Source organism: Carassius gibelio, chromosome B22, assembly GCF_023724105.1.
Source record: "Carassius gibelio isolate Cgi1373 ecotype wild population from Czech Republic chromosome B22, carGib1.2-hapl.c, whole genome shotgun sequence".
NCBI classification, from domain to species: Eukaryota; Metazoa; Chordata; class Actinopteri; order Cypriniformes; family Cyprinidae; genus Carassius; species Carassius gibelio.
In genome coordinates, this window is record NC_068417.1 from 22909681 (window position 1) to 22929283 (window position 19603).

General features: G+C 33.8%; 1 protein-coding gene across 1 annotated transcript in view; it reads right to left on the reverse strand.

Annotated features, from left to right (window-relative positions):
* Positions 1–15698, reverse strand: part of cntnap5b (contactin associated protein family member 5b) — a 66315-nt gene extending 50617 nt beyond the window's left edge. Inside the window, exon 1 of the mRNA XM_052591352.1 lies at positions 14890–15698. Coding sequence (XP_052447312.1) covers positions 14890–14959 — 70 coding nt within the window. The 5' untranslated portion in view covers positions 14960–15698. The remainder of the gene's footprint in view (positions 1–14889) is intronic.
* Between the last annotated feature and the right edge of the window lie 3905 nt (positions 15699–19603).

The window sequence follows — 19603 nt, forward strand, 5'->3', positions numbered from 1 at the left end:
TGCTCTGATGGTACAAGAAATGGGAATCGATACAGCATGACCATAAACCAGCAGCTTCATTTCTCGAGATGTTTGTGGGTGCTTGCACATGGGGCAAAGCTCTGATGGAGCATTTGATGGACAGGAATGTTTACAACTCTTTTGAGGGGGAGGAAAGAGCCATGTCCATTTGAAATCAGGCAGGATTTCTGAAAACACTAATGGATCCTATTCTGGTCAATGATGCAGCAAAGTTTGATATGTTCTTAACTTTCGGTTGGATGGCAGATTGTCATTTTCCAAAGGTTTTTCCTTCTACAACCTTGCGATATGCTATTCCCTTTGAAAGAGCTGATTCACCACTCTTACAAAACTACACAAACCTATTTGTTACTGGTGTGCTACTTATGCTGGCCCCTGTCTTCTCCTACATCTTTGCAATGCACAGTGCCATATGAAGCCAATCGATCCACAGCACTCGCTTATGCAAACTCAGAAGTGCCCTAACTCTTTGGGTATCCACAAATGTTATTTGGCGACTGGAATGTTTTGACCTTTAGGTCTTTTTTTATTATTTTGGCTGAAGAGGTTGATGTTAAAAACCACTGCAGTTGATAAATGAAATGTATGGATACCCAGAGAGGTTTTCAGAGAACAACATGGATCCATCAGTCCAAAGGGCATTATGCATTGCAAGGACGTAGGAGGAGGAAGGTTCTATGAAAGGGATGCTCCATCGGGCAACAAAAGTTGCCGCCACATACTTAGCATTGAGTGTCCTTTATCTATACTAAGTTGGATACATAAATTTTTTCTACAAAACATCCATGACTATATAGGAAAGACTGGAATCAACATCCAAGGCCATGGTCTCAACACCAAAAAAAGTTGTACTCAAAGTTCAAAGTCCAAATAAAGAGTTTTGTATTGCATGTGTTTTTTAAGTTTTCAGAAATAAAGTTCCCCAGAATTTTGCTCTTTCTTAGTTCATTAGACATAAAGAAATGAGTTTTCAGACATGCATCAGTCATTTCAGTCATTTCTCCTAGAAGACAAAAAGTGATCACAGGAACCTTTCATGATGAGAAATGATTGAGTTCATATTAAGATCTCTGAATTTTGCTTGTTTAAACCATTCTTGGGTTTGAAAAATCTGGGCATTGTTCAGATCTTTTTCTTGGGAGAACAATCTGGGAGACAAGAGACATAAAACACTTTTGATCTCCATTTAATCTAGTTTCTGTTTAGGAGAAACAACTGAAGAGTTAACAAAGAGTTATTTTTAACTTTTCTATTGGTCTTCAAACAGTTAATCAAGGAAACAAAATCTACATGAATATATATATATATATATATATATATATATATATATAAACAGACTATTTCAACTCTAATGTTTGAACCTCTGCCAATCATCAGAATATTATTTTATTCTAATCAAATACAATGACCTGATTGCTGCAAACATAATTAGTTAATCATGCTAATATTAATCTCAGCTTAGCTTATTAATTAGTAGAAATGAAGTGTACTCATGTATGCATGTAATTAATAAAACTGTTTAACGAATCAAGAACAGTGCTCACTTTTTTAATAACAATTCATGACAACAGCGAAAGCCAAAGGATATTAGCACACACACATGGCTGCGTGTTGAACTGTAAAAAAAAATAACATTGTTTTTCCTCCATTTGACAAACACACTATGCGTAATTGTTTCTACCGGGATCAGACGGATGCTCGGCATGAATACGAAGAAGGGTTGGAAGGGTGGGGGAGATGAAATTTTTATGTTTACCTTGGAAATTCTCCCAGTCAGCACTGCCAGATCTACTGACATATGCATGCTGCGAAATTAATGTTTATGGGAGGAAAACAACTCAGCAGCACTAGTATTAGCTTGAGGATAGGTCGCCTAATTCGCTGTTTTGCTTGCTAGACGGTCAGATGGCGTAAAATGTTTGCATTGTAACAAAGAGTTGGTTGTTATTTAGGAACGTGTACAAAAGCAAGCTCTCAGAATCACATAAAACATCCATTTGACATTACTAACTCAATTCTCTACTTGTCTCTACTCCTTGGAGAGTTTAAGAATCAAACCTTTTAAGCAAATGCAGTTTGGTAGAACACGAATGAGGCTATTAGTGGATGCAAGAATCTAAGAAATAAGCCAAGTTTTTTTTTCTTTTCCCATGTGGTATTCTTACGCTTTATTAGACGTAAAAGCAGCTCGGTGCAAACCCAGCACGACAGTCAATTTTTCCTGACCCCAGCTGCGCTTTTAAGAGTCCACACCTTTAATGGAATCCCTGGATGTCCCAGTGCATCTGTGCTGTGACAGAACATGTGATTTCTAATGCAGTTTTAAAGAAGCTTTTTCCACATTGAATTGAGTCCGGTGCCTCCAACAAACTTTTCCAGTGGAGGCATAAAGAGGGGAAGGGGGATGGGGTGGTTAGATGGAAGCAGAAAATGCAGAATGCCCAGACATCTGTGAATGGACACCTACATCCTGTAAAAAGTGTGAAACACTCATTTAAATCCTGTTGGAGAGTTTGCACACTCCCGAAGTGTCCCAGATCTCTTTGTATACAGAACACAATCCGTCCTCTGTGGATTAAAGCTTTCTTTTCCGAATACCAAAACTTGTATTCAGACACTAGTTAGTAAGCCAATGTCTTCAACATTTAAAAGTAGTGAAATACGTAACATTATGAGAATTTTAGTTAAAATTACGAAGGCACTATTTAAAAAAAGAGAAATGTTAGACAGCAAATTAAGTAAGTAAAAAAAAATATATATATAATACACCCGGCACAATGCGACGCAAGGTGCAGCGGAAGTGTGTTTGCTAGTTTCAGTCCGGCGCCATTCGCATTTTCCTGTCCAGCGCCACTTCGTTTAATTAGCAAATGCATTTGTGCTCATTGTTGCGCCCATGGGCATGCTGGTCTGAAAAAGAGGTGTGTTCAGGCACATTGCTGGCGCAACGCTTTTTTAAGGAGCTGAAAATAGACTGCGCCATAGACCAACTCAAACATGGTCTAAAGTCTGGTGCAATGTTTTTTCTTTGTTATTTAAAGAGCGTACACACTGCTTATTAAACACAGGGAAGCACAGCAGCACACAAACATGGCAAATATAAAAAATTAAAGGATTGCAATGCATAATATTTTTTTTGTAGGCTAAATAAATATATATAGATAGTTATCGCATGTATCAGAATTAGGCTATCTATTTGCTCGCACACAAGCAGCTCCCTTTATCCGGGAGAAACACGTTCTGTCTTTGCGCTTACCAAATTCCGCCATGTAAATAGCAAATCCGTCATGGCATGAGCGCAACTGGCTCTTAAAGGGAATGGAAGATGAGACTCTGACTAGTTTATTGCACGTTAGGCCCAAAAAACACCCTTTACTCATTAAGAGAATAGGGACAACCCGTTTAGACCATGCACCCGGGCGCGCCAACAGTTTTTCCATCGTAGTAAAAGTGGATTTGGACACGCCCTGAGTGCACCTGCGCTGTGCGCTTTACACTTTGCATTTGGATCGTTAAAATACGGCCCTAAAGGTTACTAAACTATTACATAAATGAAACATAATAAACAGTTAATCTAGCTCAATATTCAAGCGGAATATTATACTTCTAAATTAGTTTAATGGCAACAAAAGCTATTTATTTCAAACAAAATGCAAACCAAAATAAGAAAGAATCATTTAATCGTGTAGAATAATTGTTATTTAGCTATACACTTTCAAAGAAATTAAATACAAACTAAACAAATAAATATTACTAAACAATACAGTAAATAGAAAAATAAATATATATGCACTTTTTTTAATTGGCTACATGATTCTATTAAATAAACAGTCATATTTTATAAATATTTTTAATTTTGTGCATTACAAAGTTCATGTGTACAGACAAATCAACTGTAAAACAATTTTATGGTGTTATCAAATAACTTCTGTTAATTCAAAACTAGTACATTTATTGACTGTAGTGCAGAAATTACACACTTTAAGAAAAAACAAAACAAAGATACTAATCTGAAGAACCTACCTAACAGATTTTTTTCAATCTCGAAAGCAACATTTAGCCAACTTAAAACCAGTGCAAAACAGGCTCTAAATGATCATTCTAATACCCCTCTCCTTGCTACGTGATAATGAATTATCGTTCTCAACACGTTTAAGTAGTTTAAGAATTGTGGATCATTCCTGAGCCTCATGAGAGGGGTTTAATCTTGCATGTGAAGACAAAACCAAGACCAACATCTGTGTAGATTAAACAGCGAGAGGATTCTACCATGTTTGTTCCATTTGAAGTATAATGTGGATTGATTATCACAATAACAACTATTTATTATTATTTTTATTAATATTATTATTATTTTTAAAACATGTATAATAATTGAATTATTCTATAATAATAATAATAGTTTATTATTCAATTTTATCATATATTATTATTTGTATATTTACATTAAAATGGTAAATTACATATTATGTTTGTAATTAAACAATATAACATTTATTCGTTACTATTTATTATTGTTTGATAATTTTTAGTATGAAAACTACACAAAATAAAATAAAATGATAAAAACAATTCAGAAAATCATGTAACATCCTCTCTTTTTTTGCCGCAACAGCACTTCAAATTTAGATGTGTCCCATTTACAGTAGCACCTCAGACCCCTGCGCCCTATCTCACAGCATTTTGGGTAATTAAAATGACTCGGGCCACGTTTCTGCCCCCCTCTTCAAGCTTGGCATTTAGCGCTGACCTGATTTTACTAGCGGTTGCCCATGGCAGCGAGGGCTGATGTAATAGAGGAAAATGAAAGAGAGGCTATTATTTAAACCTGACAGCGACACAGAGAGACTCTTCACTTCCATTGTGACACTCTACGATCTCCGCAGCAGGTAGAACACAGCGAGAAGAGCCTGACAAAGCCGGCTAATTTACGCTCACCTATTTAACTGAGGATTCAACAGCAAGATGAGCGGCTGTTACACTATGGAATATGAATGGTATATTGGGAGATATAAACATAAAAGTCAATCCACATTTTTGTTTGGTTTCAAGGAACAAAACCAAATTCTGTCATTATTTAGATAGATATGTTTTCCCAAACTTGTGTGCGAATCTATATGCCGTTTCAGAGTAACTAACGACAGAATTGCACAGTCTACAGCTATTTTCCTGTCGTAAAACAACCCTAAAGCACGAAGAATTCCATTCATCACACATAGAGTACACTGTTTCTAAGAGTTTATGCTGAGAAACTCAATCAGATCTTGATTGATTTGGAGTCAGTTCAGAGATGTCTGAATGCAGTTCATGCTGCGAGCATGTTCATGTATCGATTGACATTTCGGTGAAGAAAAAGAAATAGTTTCTTTGAATAACAATTAACATTCAGTGTTTATTTCATACACATCTAATCTACAGCCTCAGAAAATGTGCGAATGAGAGCGCTTTTATGCTTTACACTCATTTATGGTGAAAGAGCAGCCTTAACGTTCAGCTAAATAGCTGTTCGTTTGTCTTTCACTGGAAAACAACCTTAAACTTGTGGGTTTTGAACTATTCTTCTTTACATAAAGCTCAATAACAATGATTTGCAGTCGCAGCTGCACAAACGCCACGTTCCCTGCATCGGTCCCATGATAGTAACTAGTAAAACACGGATATGAAGATATGATCTACTCTTTCTGTCCTCCCTTACACCATCCTGCAGTGTGTCGGATAGGTAGATGATTTGCACTGTGGGAATGTTCAAAATTGCTTCCACACTCATTTTAAGTTGGTGCAGAACACCACTCTTAAAATAGCAATAACAAGACATAGTTTTTGAAATAATGACTCACTGAATGTGAATATTTGACACATGAGTTTAAAATTTTCAAAAAGTCTTGATCATATTTGATTATATGTTTAATCAGGAAATTGTGTTATACGAGTGATAAATAATAATAATAATAATAATAATAATTATTATTATTATTATTATTATTATTATTATTATTAGTATTATTATTATTATTATTATTATTATTATATGTAAACTAAATACAAGTTAAATATAAATGAAAATAAAAATACATTCTAAATATATACAAATATCTATATGCACTATTAATACCATACACAATTAATAATAATAATAATAATAATAACAATAATAATCACAGCAACTAAATAAATAAATAAATAAATGAACAAGATACAATTATATATTTAAAAATATATAGCAATTTATATTGCCTTATGTATATATAGTATGTTATACCAATTTGTTTCATACTACTACTACAACTTATAATAATATACATACAAATCTATTAAACATATAATAAAAATAAATTAATCAATACACACATAAAATCACAAAAAAGTCACACATTTACACACATAAAAGTAAATTAATTTATATTAATCTGTACACACAATTAATGTTATACAAAAGTCATTTTAAAATAAAAAATATATTGTGCATTTATAGTAATTGTATTATTTTATAATTTATCTATTTATAATAATAATAATAATAATAATAATAATAATAATAATAATAATAATAATTATATATATAAGTACTGTCACATTTATGTTTTATACCAATTTGTTACTATTACTACTGCTACTAATTACTAATACTGCTACTATATATATATTAAACATAAAAAATAATACAATTTAATTTTAATATAAAATAAAACACATTCTAAATTAAAATATATATTTATAGTATTTGTATTATATTAAATATTTGACTATAAATTTTATTTTTCATTGATTTATTTTTATTTTAAAACTGGGATATTTTGAAGCAACTCAACTTCAAAGCCCTTGATATTAGAGGAATTTCATGCACTATAGTTTACACAAGGATCTGGAACTATGACAAGTTTTAAGCATTAATAATGTAATAGCTGAAGCTGCTTAGTACATATGTGGCCAAATATAGCTCAGTGTTTTACACAGCTGCTGTTTATCCCCTTTGGTTAAGACCGCAGTCTTGGAAAAACTAAATTATCGAGGCCTCTGAATGGTCATAGACTTAAATAAACAGCACCACACAACCGGGACACCATCAAAGCTATGGAGATGTGTTTTCTTAACTTTCCTTCCACTGATCAGAGTGGGGAACATCTCCGGCACTGTTTCACAATGAGTGTGGGATGCCGGCAGAACTTTCTGGGATATTTGTGAAATGCCATTAGCGGCTTGTTAAGAGTTTCTTGTGCCTTGGATGATATTTACGAAGTTGCGAAGCATATGTTTGGCAGACTAAACGCCCACTGACACAGACTGAACAGCATCTCATTAACGGAAGATGCATTAAAGGACTCTGTTTTTCAATAGTGAACATCAGCTGGGTTCATGTTTATCATCACCGGCTTTTACGTTGATGGATTAGATCCGTCAATCAACGAATCACGGTTCTCTGAGGGGTGACGGCTGGAGGGTACTGGATGTGGTGTGTGTTTCGCGAGAATATGTTAAATATCTTTGATAAACTTGGGAGATTTCTTTGCATGTGAGTTTTCAGAGTTTGCATACTGTATGTCTGTCTACTCATTCAAAAGGTTTTGAGTTCATGTACTGTATATTCCCAGAGCGGCTTATTATGTTTAAGAGCCGCCCACTTGACATGCAAAGTGAGTGATGTTTTTAAGTACCCTCCAGATGATTTGAAAAAGATTTTCCAAAGTAAAATGGGAAAAAAAAGGGTATGGGATTTAAATTACAAATTTTTACTTACATTACAAAGAAATGGCAAGTAACACGTTGAAAATTAAGTAGAAAGAAAAAATAACAAAGATTAATGGATTATGTTTTACAAGAAAATACTATTCTTTGAAGTTATAAATAAAAGTGTAGACTGTACCAACTTTCATATATTAGAATGGAAGAAATTTGTTCAAATTTTTGCGCAACACTCTTTACAAAAAACACAACAATCAAAAATAGAAAAACGTAGAAACTTCATTAACAAACAAACAAAAAAACAACAACAACTAATAATTGTGTTTATTATATGATAGGTTAAAATTGATAGCTTGAATGCACTGTAAGTCGCTTTGGATAAAAGCGTCTGCTAAATGCATGAATTTAATTTTTACATTTTAATTTAATGTAAATTTAATTTAATTTAACTTTTAACAACTACATTTTTATCTGCACAGAAAACATTATCATGCGAAAAAAAAAAAAAAAAACACCAGTTTTATTATTTCTTCATTTTTTTAAATTTGTTTGTTACTTTGTAAATAACTTAACATTTTTAGTCAATTAAAGTACAAAGTCTTTGATAAATCGCACTTCTGCAAAACAACATTCACGATTGGATTTGTTTGCTACTTTAAAAGTACTCAAAATTTTTTGTCAATTTAAGTGCAAACTGTGATAAATCTCAACTTCTCAAGTAACGCCATGCTAACACATCAGATTGCGATTTCGGAGAGAGAAACTGAAACTAAAAAGAGTTCTTGAATGGTTTCTGGACAAGGATGTTTCTATATGTTTCTATGTCTTTCTAATTTAAAATTCCACGTTTAATTTAATGCGTTACTTGTAATTACGTCATTAAATTATATTTGAAACTTAAAGCAATTTCTCTGTGAAACCAGTTTTATTTCAGCCCGTCAGTCTGGTTATACGTAAACCATTTTCACAACTTTAAATACAGCAGTCTACATTTTTAAGCAGCTGTTTGTCAATATGACGTTCTTACCAACAGAATATGGACAGAATTTATTCATATAGTGTATACCTTGTTATTTCACTAACACCAGAAGCAACAAACTAACAGGGGCCCCTGAAGAGGATATTAGACTTAATTACTTATCTTTTGATTACTGCTACAGAATTTCCTATGGAATTAGCCACTTATTAAAAACCAAGATGTTCCTTGGAACTCTCAGAATGACTTAGAATCTTTGCCTTTTTTCTTCATCTTCCTCTCATTTTCTTTCCTTTCTTTTTTTCAACCCACGCATCTTTCGGAATAGATTTTCTGGCATTTATAAAATGTCTTAAAATACCCAATGGCGCTGCGCTGTCGTGATAAACACTCATCGGCAGTGAAAATTAGACGGAGGTACGCAAACTGAAGGCCATTTACGAGCAGGACAGGAGTTTGTTGGTGGGTGAAGTCGGGGGGTGGGGGCGGTGTTTGTCTTTAACTTCTAAGGTCAGGCTTTTAACGTGAGTATGGATCTGCCTCTTGTTTGGGGCCGAAATTACAGCTGACACATGTGCTGACAAGATAGAGGCAATTATTGTGTTAGACAATGATCTACTGTATAGTGCAAGCTCAGCACTCTTCTTTTCCTAGACAAGGAGAGAGAGACGTTTGAGAGCTACAAGGCCAGACGAGATGCCTTAACTGTCCATGATCCAGTTGGTTTTTGTTCTCTCTCATACTTTGAATCATGTAAACAGAATTAACAGCATAACTTAATTTTTCCATCAAAACATATTTTAACTGATGGGTCATTGTAAAGAATAAATGGCAACAAACATGGATAATATACACAACCTTATAAAAGACCATGTATTGTTATTGATATCAAATATTGTGAGTCAAAATTATGATTTTCGTGCAAATTTATCAAGGACTGATAGGGTTCGAAGGGTTAAAGAAGATTAAAATAGTGTATTTACAACGGTTCTTCATTCAAAACGTTAATTTTCATTTCAGTCACCATTTCTTGATGAATGTAACATTTGGCTTAGCACTATCAAATATTGCGAATCAAAATCCCAATATGATTTTGTAGTTTTTTGCCCGCAAATTCATCAAGGACTGATTTTGTGCGAAGGGTTAAACAAAAGTAAAATTGTTTAAATGCAACAGTTTTTTTTATCCAAAACATCAATATTTGATTTTAGTCACCAATTCTTGACAAACATAGCACAAACCACAGATCTACGACCTGTATTTTACAAGTTTGGTTCTTAAATCTTTTAACACTTTAAGAACAAAATAAGGGGTTCCGGCAAGGTTTTTTATTTTTTATTTTTATTTTTTTTATACTTTGCTGTGTGGGACTTTACAGATGAGGTCATTAAAAAGTTACATTTGGCGAATCAAATATTCAATATGATTTTTGCACCAATTCATCAAGGGCAGATTGGGGTTCACAGAGTTAAAATAAGAGTAAAAAAAAAAAACATCAACACATTAAGGTCATGAAGCACCAATCATGGGTCTTTATTGTATTGACTTAAGAGTAGATAAAGGGCCTTAGTTAAGCAATTATTATTATTATTATTAAGTCTGGACTTTCGAGATCAGATAAAAGGAGTAGCTGACATTTTTGGACATTTTATTTGAGTGCTGTCAAATATTTCAAAATCAAAAACTTCTTCATTGGTGGCGGAGGTGGGGTGGGGGTGTTGAAAGGTAAAACAAGAACGAAATTGACTTTTGCACACTTTTTTTTTTCTCTCTCTCTCTCGTCTGAAAATTCCACTTTTTGGCGAACATATCATTTGGGATTAGAAGCACCAACTATGGCTCTCCAAACTCTTTATTTCATGATTTAAGAGCAGAATAAGGTCCCCACTGATTTTCGAAAGTCTGGACCTTCCAGATCAGGTAATTAAAAGCAGTAATTGACTTTTTCAGGTGAGCGCTATCAGACAAGTTCGATCAAAGCGGAGGGGAAATCTAGGCCACCAACTACAGACTCTGTCAAAGACACTTTCCCCTCATTATATTTAATAGACTGCAATGTTTTCACCTCACGAGAATACATATCTCCAAATCATTCCCAAACAACACTAAATAAAGTATATGGAGGCATTGTTATTTTCAGTACTGGTTTCTAGGCCTCGCTCCAGTTACGCATTTCATTACGAGACTCACTTCTATCTATTTGCAATCTGTTGTTTGAAGAGTTTGTTAATTATAATTTGTGCAACCTAATGGGTTATGAGAACGGCGCGGTTAGTGCGGTTATTAATAACAGCAAACGGCTCGTGCTTAACCACAGATGGTTTCGTGCCTGCAACGTCACTGCAGCCTTCTGTTATATTTCTAATCTATAATATAACACTAATATTTACTTGGCACTACTAATTATGCTATACTCATTAAACAAAAAGCCATTTCCAGTCAAGGATGAGGTGCTTTTGAGGTTATAGTTGCTACGGATCAGACAGAACATGACGGGGCCAATCTAAGCTGATATTAAAAAATACATGACCATTTGATTTCCCAGTTCAAGCTTTGGATTTTAAAATCCAATTTTAAATCTCAGATTCAATGATTTTGCACAAGCTTGTGGAGTTGAAATGCATTAAATACAGTATGCATATAACCACAAACAGATTATATGTATGAATGAAATTATCTCAAGTGAAATTAAAATACAATCTCTCCCACACTATGTATATATTTTTCAGCAAATCATATAATAAAAAAATTATCTGTCATTTTACAATTAAATAAAATAAATGTTAAATCAGAAAGTGTTGTTATGTATGTATATATATATATATATATATATATATATATATATATATATATATATATATATATATAAAACATTTTTTTTTACTAAACAACATCTATATAAATATGAAACAAGAAAGTCCATCTATGTATTTGTATATCTAGTCATAAAACATATTATGAGATTAAATGTTTTTTTTTTTTTTTTTTTTTCAAATTATATTGTAATGGATAATGGTATATTTCTAACATTTAATTAACTGTCAAGGCAGTTGCTACACACATGCATGGCCTGAATTCCAACCTGCCAAGGGTTTTTTTTTTTTTTTTTTTTTTGTGAATGTTATGTTTAGACTCATATGCAAATGAACCATGAGGGATTTGCATATTCATGTTGGACAACCCCGAGTGCCTAACCAGAGTCTGAGGGAACAAGTCTTCCTCTGAGAGTAATGTAACCCTCAATTCAACAGATATATGACTCACATTCACAAGTGAGGAAATAAGTTTTGCCAAGTGTCGCCTGCCTGCTCTATTTTTATTTCTTTGGATGGTAGGTTGCCAGATCTTCTTAAATCAAACCATTTAAAATCAATCCACCGAGAATGAATCAACCAAAAAGTGAACGTGGATCCAACAAATGTGCACATTTTAAATTGTGATCATGATTATTGCCAAGGCATTCAGTTCAACAGCTAAACATTTCTTTCAAGCCTTCATGTTATGTCCTACGAATTACATAATTCTTTATAAATGCCACTGATGTTATGTGTAAGGGCCTGGAATACGACTCTGACTCATTTAGATGTCAAAGGCCTTACAATATGATCGATACGAGGAAACAGCGCCGCCTAGCGTTCAGAAATCTCTCTGAAGTGGACTCCAGAAGTCTCTCTTTAGATTTTACAGATTAATATAGACATTGATCTACTGAATAACTATAGCTCCCAAGTCTTTAATCATCGGAATCATGTGTCATGCATTAGCTTCCTGGACTTTAGCCTGGTTTTGACTTGCTGTTTCCCCCCTCATTCATTCAGTGGCAACATCTTAAATATGCATTTAATATTAATTTAATATGCAGAGATGCATGGATAACAAATATATAGTGTACAAAAGCATTAGAAAAATAATGCATGTATACTATAATCTTTCTGACAGCTGTACAAAGCTTCAAAATCACAACCGACGGAGTTTTGTGCCAGCAACTAAACTTAAGTATAATCCTGAAAAAAAGAGAAGGAAAATCTGCTGACAAAAACTCAGTATTACAATGAGTATTTCTACTACTACGCTATATTTGTTTGTAAATGCTACATATAGTAGGGCTAATATTGCAACTTCAATATTGCACACATCAGATCCTGAAAATAACAGATATATCTAAACACAATATTTAACAGGTAAAACTATTCTTATATATTGATACATTTTTAAAACATACATAGTTGACATTTTCTTATGCTTAAAATTTAGATTTTTAATCAGTTGTAAAACTATAAATAGAACATTATATAATAATAATAATAATAATAATAATAATAATAATAATAAAAATAATTTATTCAATATAACAAAATATTTAGCAGGTAAAACTATACTTATTTATATATTTTCAAAACATAAAGTTGACATTTTATAATAGCCTACTTAAAGTGTGATATATATATATATATATATATATATATATATATATATATATATATATATATATATTAGTGCTGTCAATCGATTAAAAAAAATTAACTAATTAATCGCACAATTTTTTAAAATTAATCGCGATTAATCGCGATTAATCGCAATTAAAAGACTGAAACTTTTTGGATATGTAAATGTAAAATGTAAATAATTAATGTAAACTCAAGACAAAGAAACTATTTAAATTAAAAATATGATTGTTTATTGGAATTTTTGTTTAACTTGTAACACAGATTTTCTCATGTAAACAACATACCTGCAATAAACCATCAATATCCTCCAAATTAACTGTTGGCTTGAAAGCCATATTTATTACAGAAATAAAAACACAGGCATGTAAGTACCATTTGAATTTCAAAACAATCAATGCCAATAAAAAACAAAAATGATTTCCATGTTGAATTCTAAGTGGACTGCAAAAAAATTCCAAAGTATAGTCATTGCCAGTGCTTTAAGTGGGCCGGTACGCATGGGTACTCACTACCGCCACTTCCAAATATAGCTCTTGAGCGTACGGCCACCTCTCCGTGCGCCCAGAACGTGCTTGTAGCGTACCGGTACGCTCATTTGGACATCTGTTTTAATAGAGGTTTTAATCTTTTACCTGCACTGCCGATTTTCAGAGCGCCCTTCACAATGCAAGCTTCCTAATTCATCCCACCCAGAGCAGAAACTACATTACCCATTCACCCTTAAGTTACACAAGTGAATAGCACATGTGTCGCTTTTCCACTGTTAAGTGTCAACAACTCAACGTGGCCGGAGAAGGTGTGTGAAACTCGTTGTGAGTTATACTAAAGCAAAATCTTGAATATTTATTGTCTGATAAACATTAAAAACTGTCTGCGGAGGTTGAGTCGTCCTGCAGCCCCCGCTGGCTGTTCATTGGCTGCAGCATCTTTTTTCTAAGTTCTAAAAAAATACCGTAGACGGCAAGGCACAAATTTAGATATTCATTTATCTAATTAATCTATAGCCTATGCACAAAGACAATATGATCTTTTTGTCCCCTTTTTGTTTTAAAGCTTGATGAAGAGAGAGAGCGCAAGTTGCTGCAGCTGAGGAGGACAGTGATGCACGCGCACAGGAGTGATTGACAGTTCGCGGCACTGTGTACAAAAAATACTCCGCTACACAATTATTTCCTTATTTTCGTTTAAGCTTATTAACGTTAGCGTTACAGAAAGGTCTGATTTACGCACTGTTACAGTAATTGTTTTTTTTTTTTTTTTAAACAATGACATTTGAGTTCATGATTTTAATGTTGCTGTTTCTTGTGGCAGACTAAATGAAGAGTAATGTTTCTTGTGGCAGACTGAAGAGTAATCCGGCAGAGTTTTATACTGAAACTTTCCGTCTAAAAGTCCTTCCTTGGTCTTATCCATATTTCTTTGCACGTTGAACACACATAGGCCACAACTGGAAATAAAAAAACTGCAACCGCGTTAATTGCGTTATTTTTTTTTAACGCGTTAAATATTTCAAATTAATCGAATGCGTTAACGCGCTAATTTTGACAGCACTAATATATATATATATATATATATATATATATATATATATATATATACTTAATAAAGCCTAATTCCTTTATAATTTTAACTATAATAATAATAATAATAATAATAATAATAATAATAATAATAATAATAATAATTTAATTTTATATTTTGAAACCTATTATTATTATTATTATTATTATTTACTAAGACACTGTATGCAAATAGGCTACTCACAGTTGTTTGCTGCCAGTGTGGTGCGGAGCGCGCACAGGAGCGCGAACGCGTGGAAACTCAGCGCGTCCATCAGCACCACCTTCGTTACCTCTCCAAACGCACAACAACGCTTATCCAAGTTGCACTATATTCCCAGCCAGCGTGAAATAGCTCCAAAATGCCAGTTTGGGTCCGGTTCGGGATCGGCTCCAGCGGCTCTTCGGCTAGTCTGCCCAGTGGTGAAGCGCTCGAGACACTCCCCCCATAGTTCCTCTATCAAGATGTACGTTAACTTAGGCTCTTCCCAAGAGACTCTACACACACTGAGTTTTTGGCGGGGTTTGCCTGGATGTCTTCAGATCTGTTTCATATTCCGAACGGTACAGGTCCAGCTGAACTCGAGACGATTCTGAGGTGAGAATGAGACTTTGTGCGTTTTCATGCGCGCGAGCCAGCAGACGCTGCGTGGAGAGGTTGTGCGCTGTGAGCCGAATGATACGATCTCTGGAAAGCAGTTGAGTTTTGAGAGAGAGAGAGAGAGAGAGAGAGAGAGAGAGACGATTTCAGCACCATATTTCTTTGGACAGCGCTCTCTGACGCGCTACAGTTTTACACACGAAGCTTGACGCCCATCAGGTGTAAACGTCTGTAACGTCGTTTTTTTTTTTTCGCGGAATGTTTCGCAAATCTTAATACAATACTCTAATATTTGTCTGCTCCACAGTAGTTTGAAAATACACATCTAATACTGTGTAAATTAACATCGAGTACATGGTGACTTTGATGTTTCTCCTAAAATTTAGTTGAATTTGCGCGACTTCCGGTTCATTAGCCAATACAGGAAAGAATAACAAAGTCCAACTAAAACTATTTGCTAGGCAAACCAGTGTTTACACGTTAAAATAGTATGATAGCAAATACCAGTTTGCAGTAGGCCTAGCAATCACAAAATAGGCTGCTGTTTACAGGTAAAATAACTGGAAAACAAATGACACCGGAAGCCTTGAACATTGGCCACGCCCGCTCTTACAGTACGTTAAAAATAAGGTGGCTGTACATTAAAAATATTAAATAGTGCGGAAAGAATAGCACAAAACATGGCCTTAAATGGAAAGTGGCATTTTTGGAGACTTAAAACACTTTACATTTCAAGTTTTAAGGTCTGTTTTTTTTTTGTTTTTTTTTTCGCAATATGAGTCTCAAATCTGCATATTCTTTTATCTGTCTGCTACATATTAGTTTAAAAATCTACATCATATCCTTAAACTGTGTAGAAATCAAGTACAGATATGCTGAATAACCTGCTGCACTGGTGTGTCTCCTAAAAATCATTAGGAGACATTAAAAGACGCACAGATACGTCAATAGTTGTTCACATAAAATGGGTTTTTATGTTATATATATATATAATTTTTTCACTGTGAAATGTTCCTATAGTTTTTCTATGTAAACAGGACTCTTACATCAGACCTTTGGTTTTTCCATTCCACTTCAGGAATCTCGTGCTTTTGGTCACAAAAAGCTTTCTGTGTTCATATGAGAATTTCGGATAGAACGGTGCATATATATTTTGATCTTTAACGAGAACAACTTCAATTTCAAAAGAATTGAGTTTATATTTGTTCATTTATTGCTTACGGTATATTGGTTTTAGAAAGTATTTCGACCAGTCTGATCTCATGATGAAAATGTGGGAACTTGTTCGCGAAACGCTAAAGATGTACAGTACCAATAAGTACGATCGCTGCATTCTCCAAATGAAATGATCACTAGAGGCAGTAACACAGTGAGCACTTATAATCGATTTCTTACACAGTTATGATTACAGCTCTATATGTTTTGCTTTCTGGAAAATAACAAGGTTGCTCGGTAGCTCAAGCCGGCATGGAATTGGACTTAAGATGCGGGATCCTTGGTTATGAAACCCATGAAAAACATGACTCATGATGAAAGAAAATGAAAAATGAGAGATCAAAACACAAAGCTAAAATGGCATGGTTGAGATTGTGTTTTTATGTCACATTCGCTTCCGTTCATACTATGGTTTAGGCCTAGTTTAGATGGTAAGTTATTATAAACCATCATGAAGCATTAAGAATCATAGTGCCTCTCAACGGATATTTCAATCAGACCTGCGGTGATGTAAAAAACCCACTTCACATAAAACCTACCATAATGTACGTTCATCTATTCAGGGTAAAAAACCAAACACTCTTTTAGCGTTGTGAAAACGTTTTCTGTGAGTTTAGTGGTTGTTTCCAATCTGAGACTTCAGTAAAGGCCTCCATTTGCTCTCCTTTCACTCCTTGTCCTTTCAAGGACATGTTTCCAGTAACTAAATAGACTGCTGACTGAAAAACATTCAAAACTCTAAAAATAGTACATATACTAATTTAAAAGTATGAACAAACCCAACTTTCTACCTGAAAAATGTACTCTGCAAACTCTCAGAGATTAGCATCGCTATACCCACCCGTTTCCTCCAGAATGCTAATGTGATGCATTTCCTTTGAGATCGAAGAATTAAAGTTGGATAAGTGAGGTAATTATTCTCTGTATCTTGTAAAACACAAAGACGAGTGCTCGGTGATCCATCATGATACACTATGCAGAAATTTTGGAACTTTTTTATGAACCTCACTAACTGAGAAAGCTCAAGATACATACACTAAATATACACACACAGTGTTAATGCATTTTACAGATGCATTAGTAATCTGTCGGCAGGTCACAGGGCACAATGGCATGTGTTTGAGACTGGATTATAGGAATCCAGAGTACAGGGATTAGAGCATTAATCCCAGAGGGCATTTGGGCGGAGAATGACACCGTCCTCTGTTCAAAGAGCAAAGACCTACTTTGATAACAGTCTGTTCACTGATATAGAGGTCAGCCATGGACGCACTGTTTATCTGCATCTTTCTGCTGCATCTTTGAGGAGATAAATATATGTTATGTTTTTTTTGTTCAACTTCAAACATCGTTTTACAGAAAATCTATTCAAACACACACACACACACACTTACGTCATGTTCACATTTGAAAAGTTCTAAAATATGTAAAATGTTAAAAATACAACACTGATATATTTTAGATATATTTATAATAATTGTTATGCAAAATAATGCAAATGACAATTCATGTTTCATGAGTTCGGAAACATTAACACCAAGAACAGTACAAATCATCATATGCTTTATGAACAATATTTGAAGGCCAAAAAAAAAAGAGTTAATGATTAACTGATTAACTTTTAAATTTATGAATATATAAATTAACATAATAAACGATTATTTATTTACAAGGAAAACAACTATTTTTGTTGTTGTTATTTCTTTCCCATTTAAGTTTTCATAAAACCCCAATTGAACTTTAAATGTGTAATCATGTGAATCCAGATAAGAAACATGAAAATAATTAATAGGATTTTAATAATTAATTATAATAATAATAATACAAATTATTTAAACGTTCATCATTTGTCATTGTGATACATTCCCCATTTTTTTTCCTCAAAAAAATCTTATTAAAACAAAAACAGAACAAAACTATGAAAAAGAAATTCTAACATCTATTTTGTAGAATAGTAAACAACATTTGATCAATTAATATATTGCATCATGTAATAACATCTTATAATGATATTGATGTAAGACAGTTTTCTATGGCACGTATTCCAAAAGTGCATCTAAAATATTACAACCACCCTTCTGGAATTCTCCTTCTCCGTCTCCATCTCCTCATTGGGAATTCATCCTGGTCTTCTCTTGCCGGAGATCCATTTCCTGCCTCATCGTTTTTTAAAGTCCCAGCATGCTGTGCTCTGATCATGCTGTTAGTTTTACAGATTAACGGCTTTTAATTTACTCTCCCGGCTCTCTCTTCCTGCAGGCTCCTCACGTCTCACATCTTCCGTCCACGGTCAAGGTTCTCGCCTTCCACCTGCGGTTGAAAGCGTTTGGATTTCATTTGGTTAACCTCACTTTAATAAACTGGGTAATGACAGACTGGATGGGTGTCATCCAGTTGCAAGAAGGTGAGAGGAGAATGGTTTTTTCGAAGATGTAGCTTGCTATGATATGAGCTACTGTACTCAGGATTTCAAGTAGTTAATCTACTGTCAAAATGCATGAAAAGAAACCTGAATTTAAAAAAAAGAAGAGGAAGAATCTTGAATAAAAAATTGGTAGCACTTTATTTTACAGTCCTGTTCCTCATGTACATACTATGTACTTATTATAGTAATTACAATAACTATGTAATAACTAGGTACTAACCCTGAACCTACCCCTAAACCTAACCCTACCCCATGTACTTACCTTGTATTACCAGAACTTTCTTAGATAAATACACTGTAAGTACACTATAAGTACATGCTAGTGCACGTACTGTAAAATAAAGTGCAACCAAAAAATCTAAAGAAAATCTGGTCATCATTTGAATCCTCTTGTTCATACAGTATGTCTAATCAAATGTTGGATACTTTTAATTGAATCACTTCATCCTAAATGCTTCATTCTCGGTTTCATTTGGTGTATTCATGTAAATTGGTTGGTATTAATTGCTCTTGAAATATTACTGAATACATTACAATTCAAATTTTGAACCCAAAATGTAGGGTTAACTAGGACAAAATGAAGAATAAAGCAGAGGATGAAGTGTTTAGGAGAACTTGAGACATTTTAACAGAGACTTGAACAATAGAGTTGTTTTAAATGAACTATTTCATTAGAAT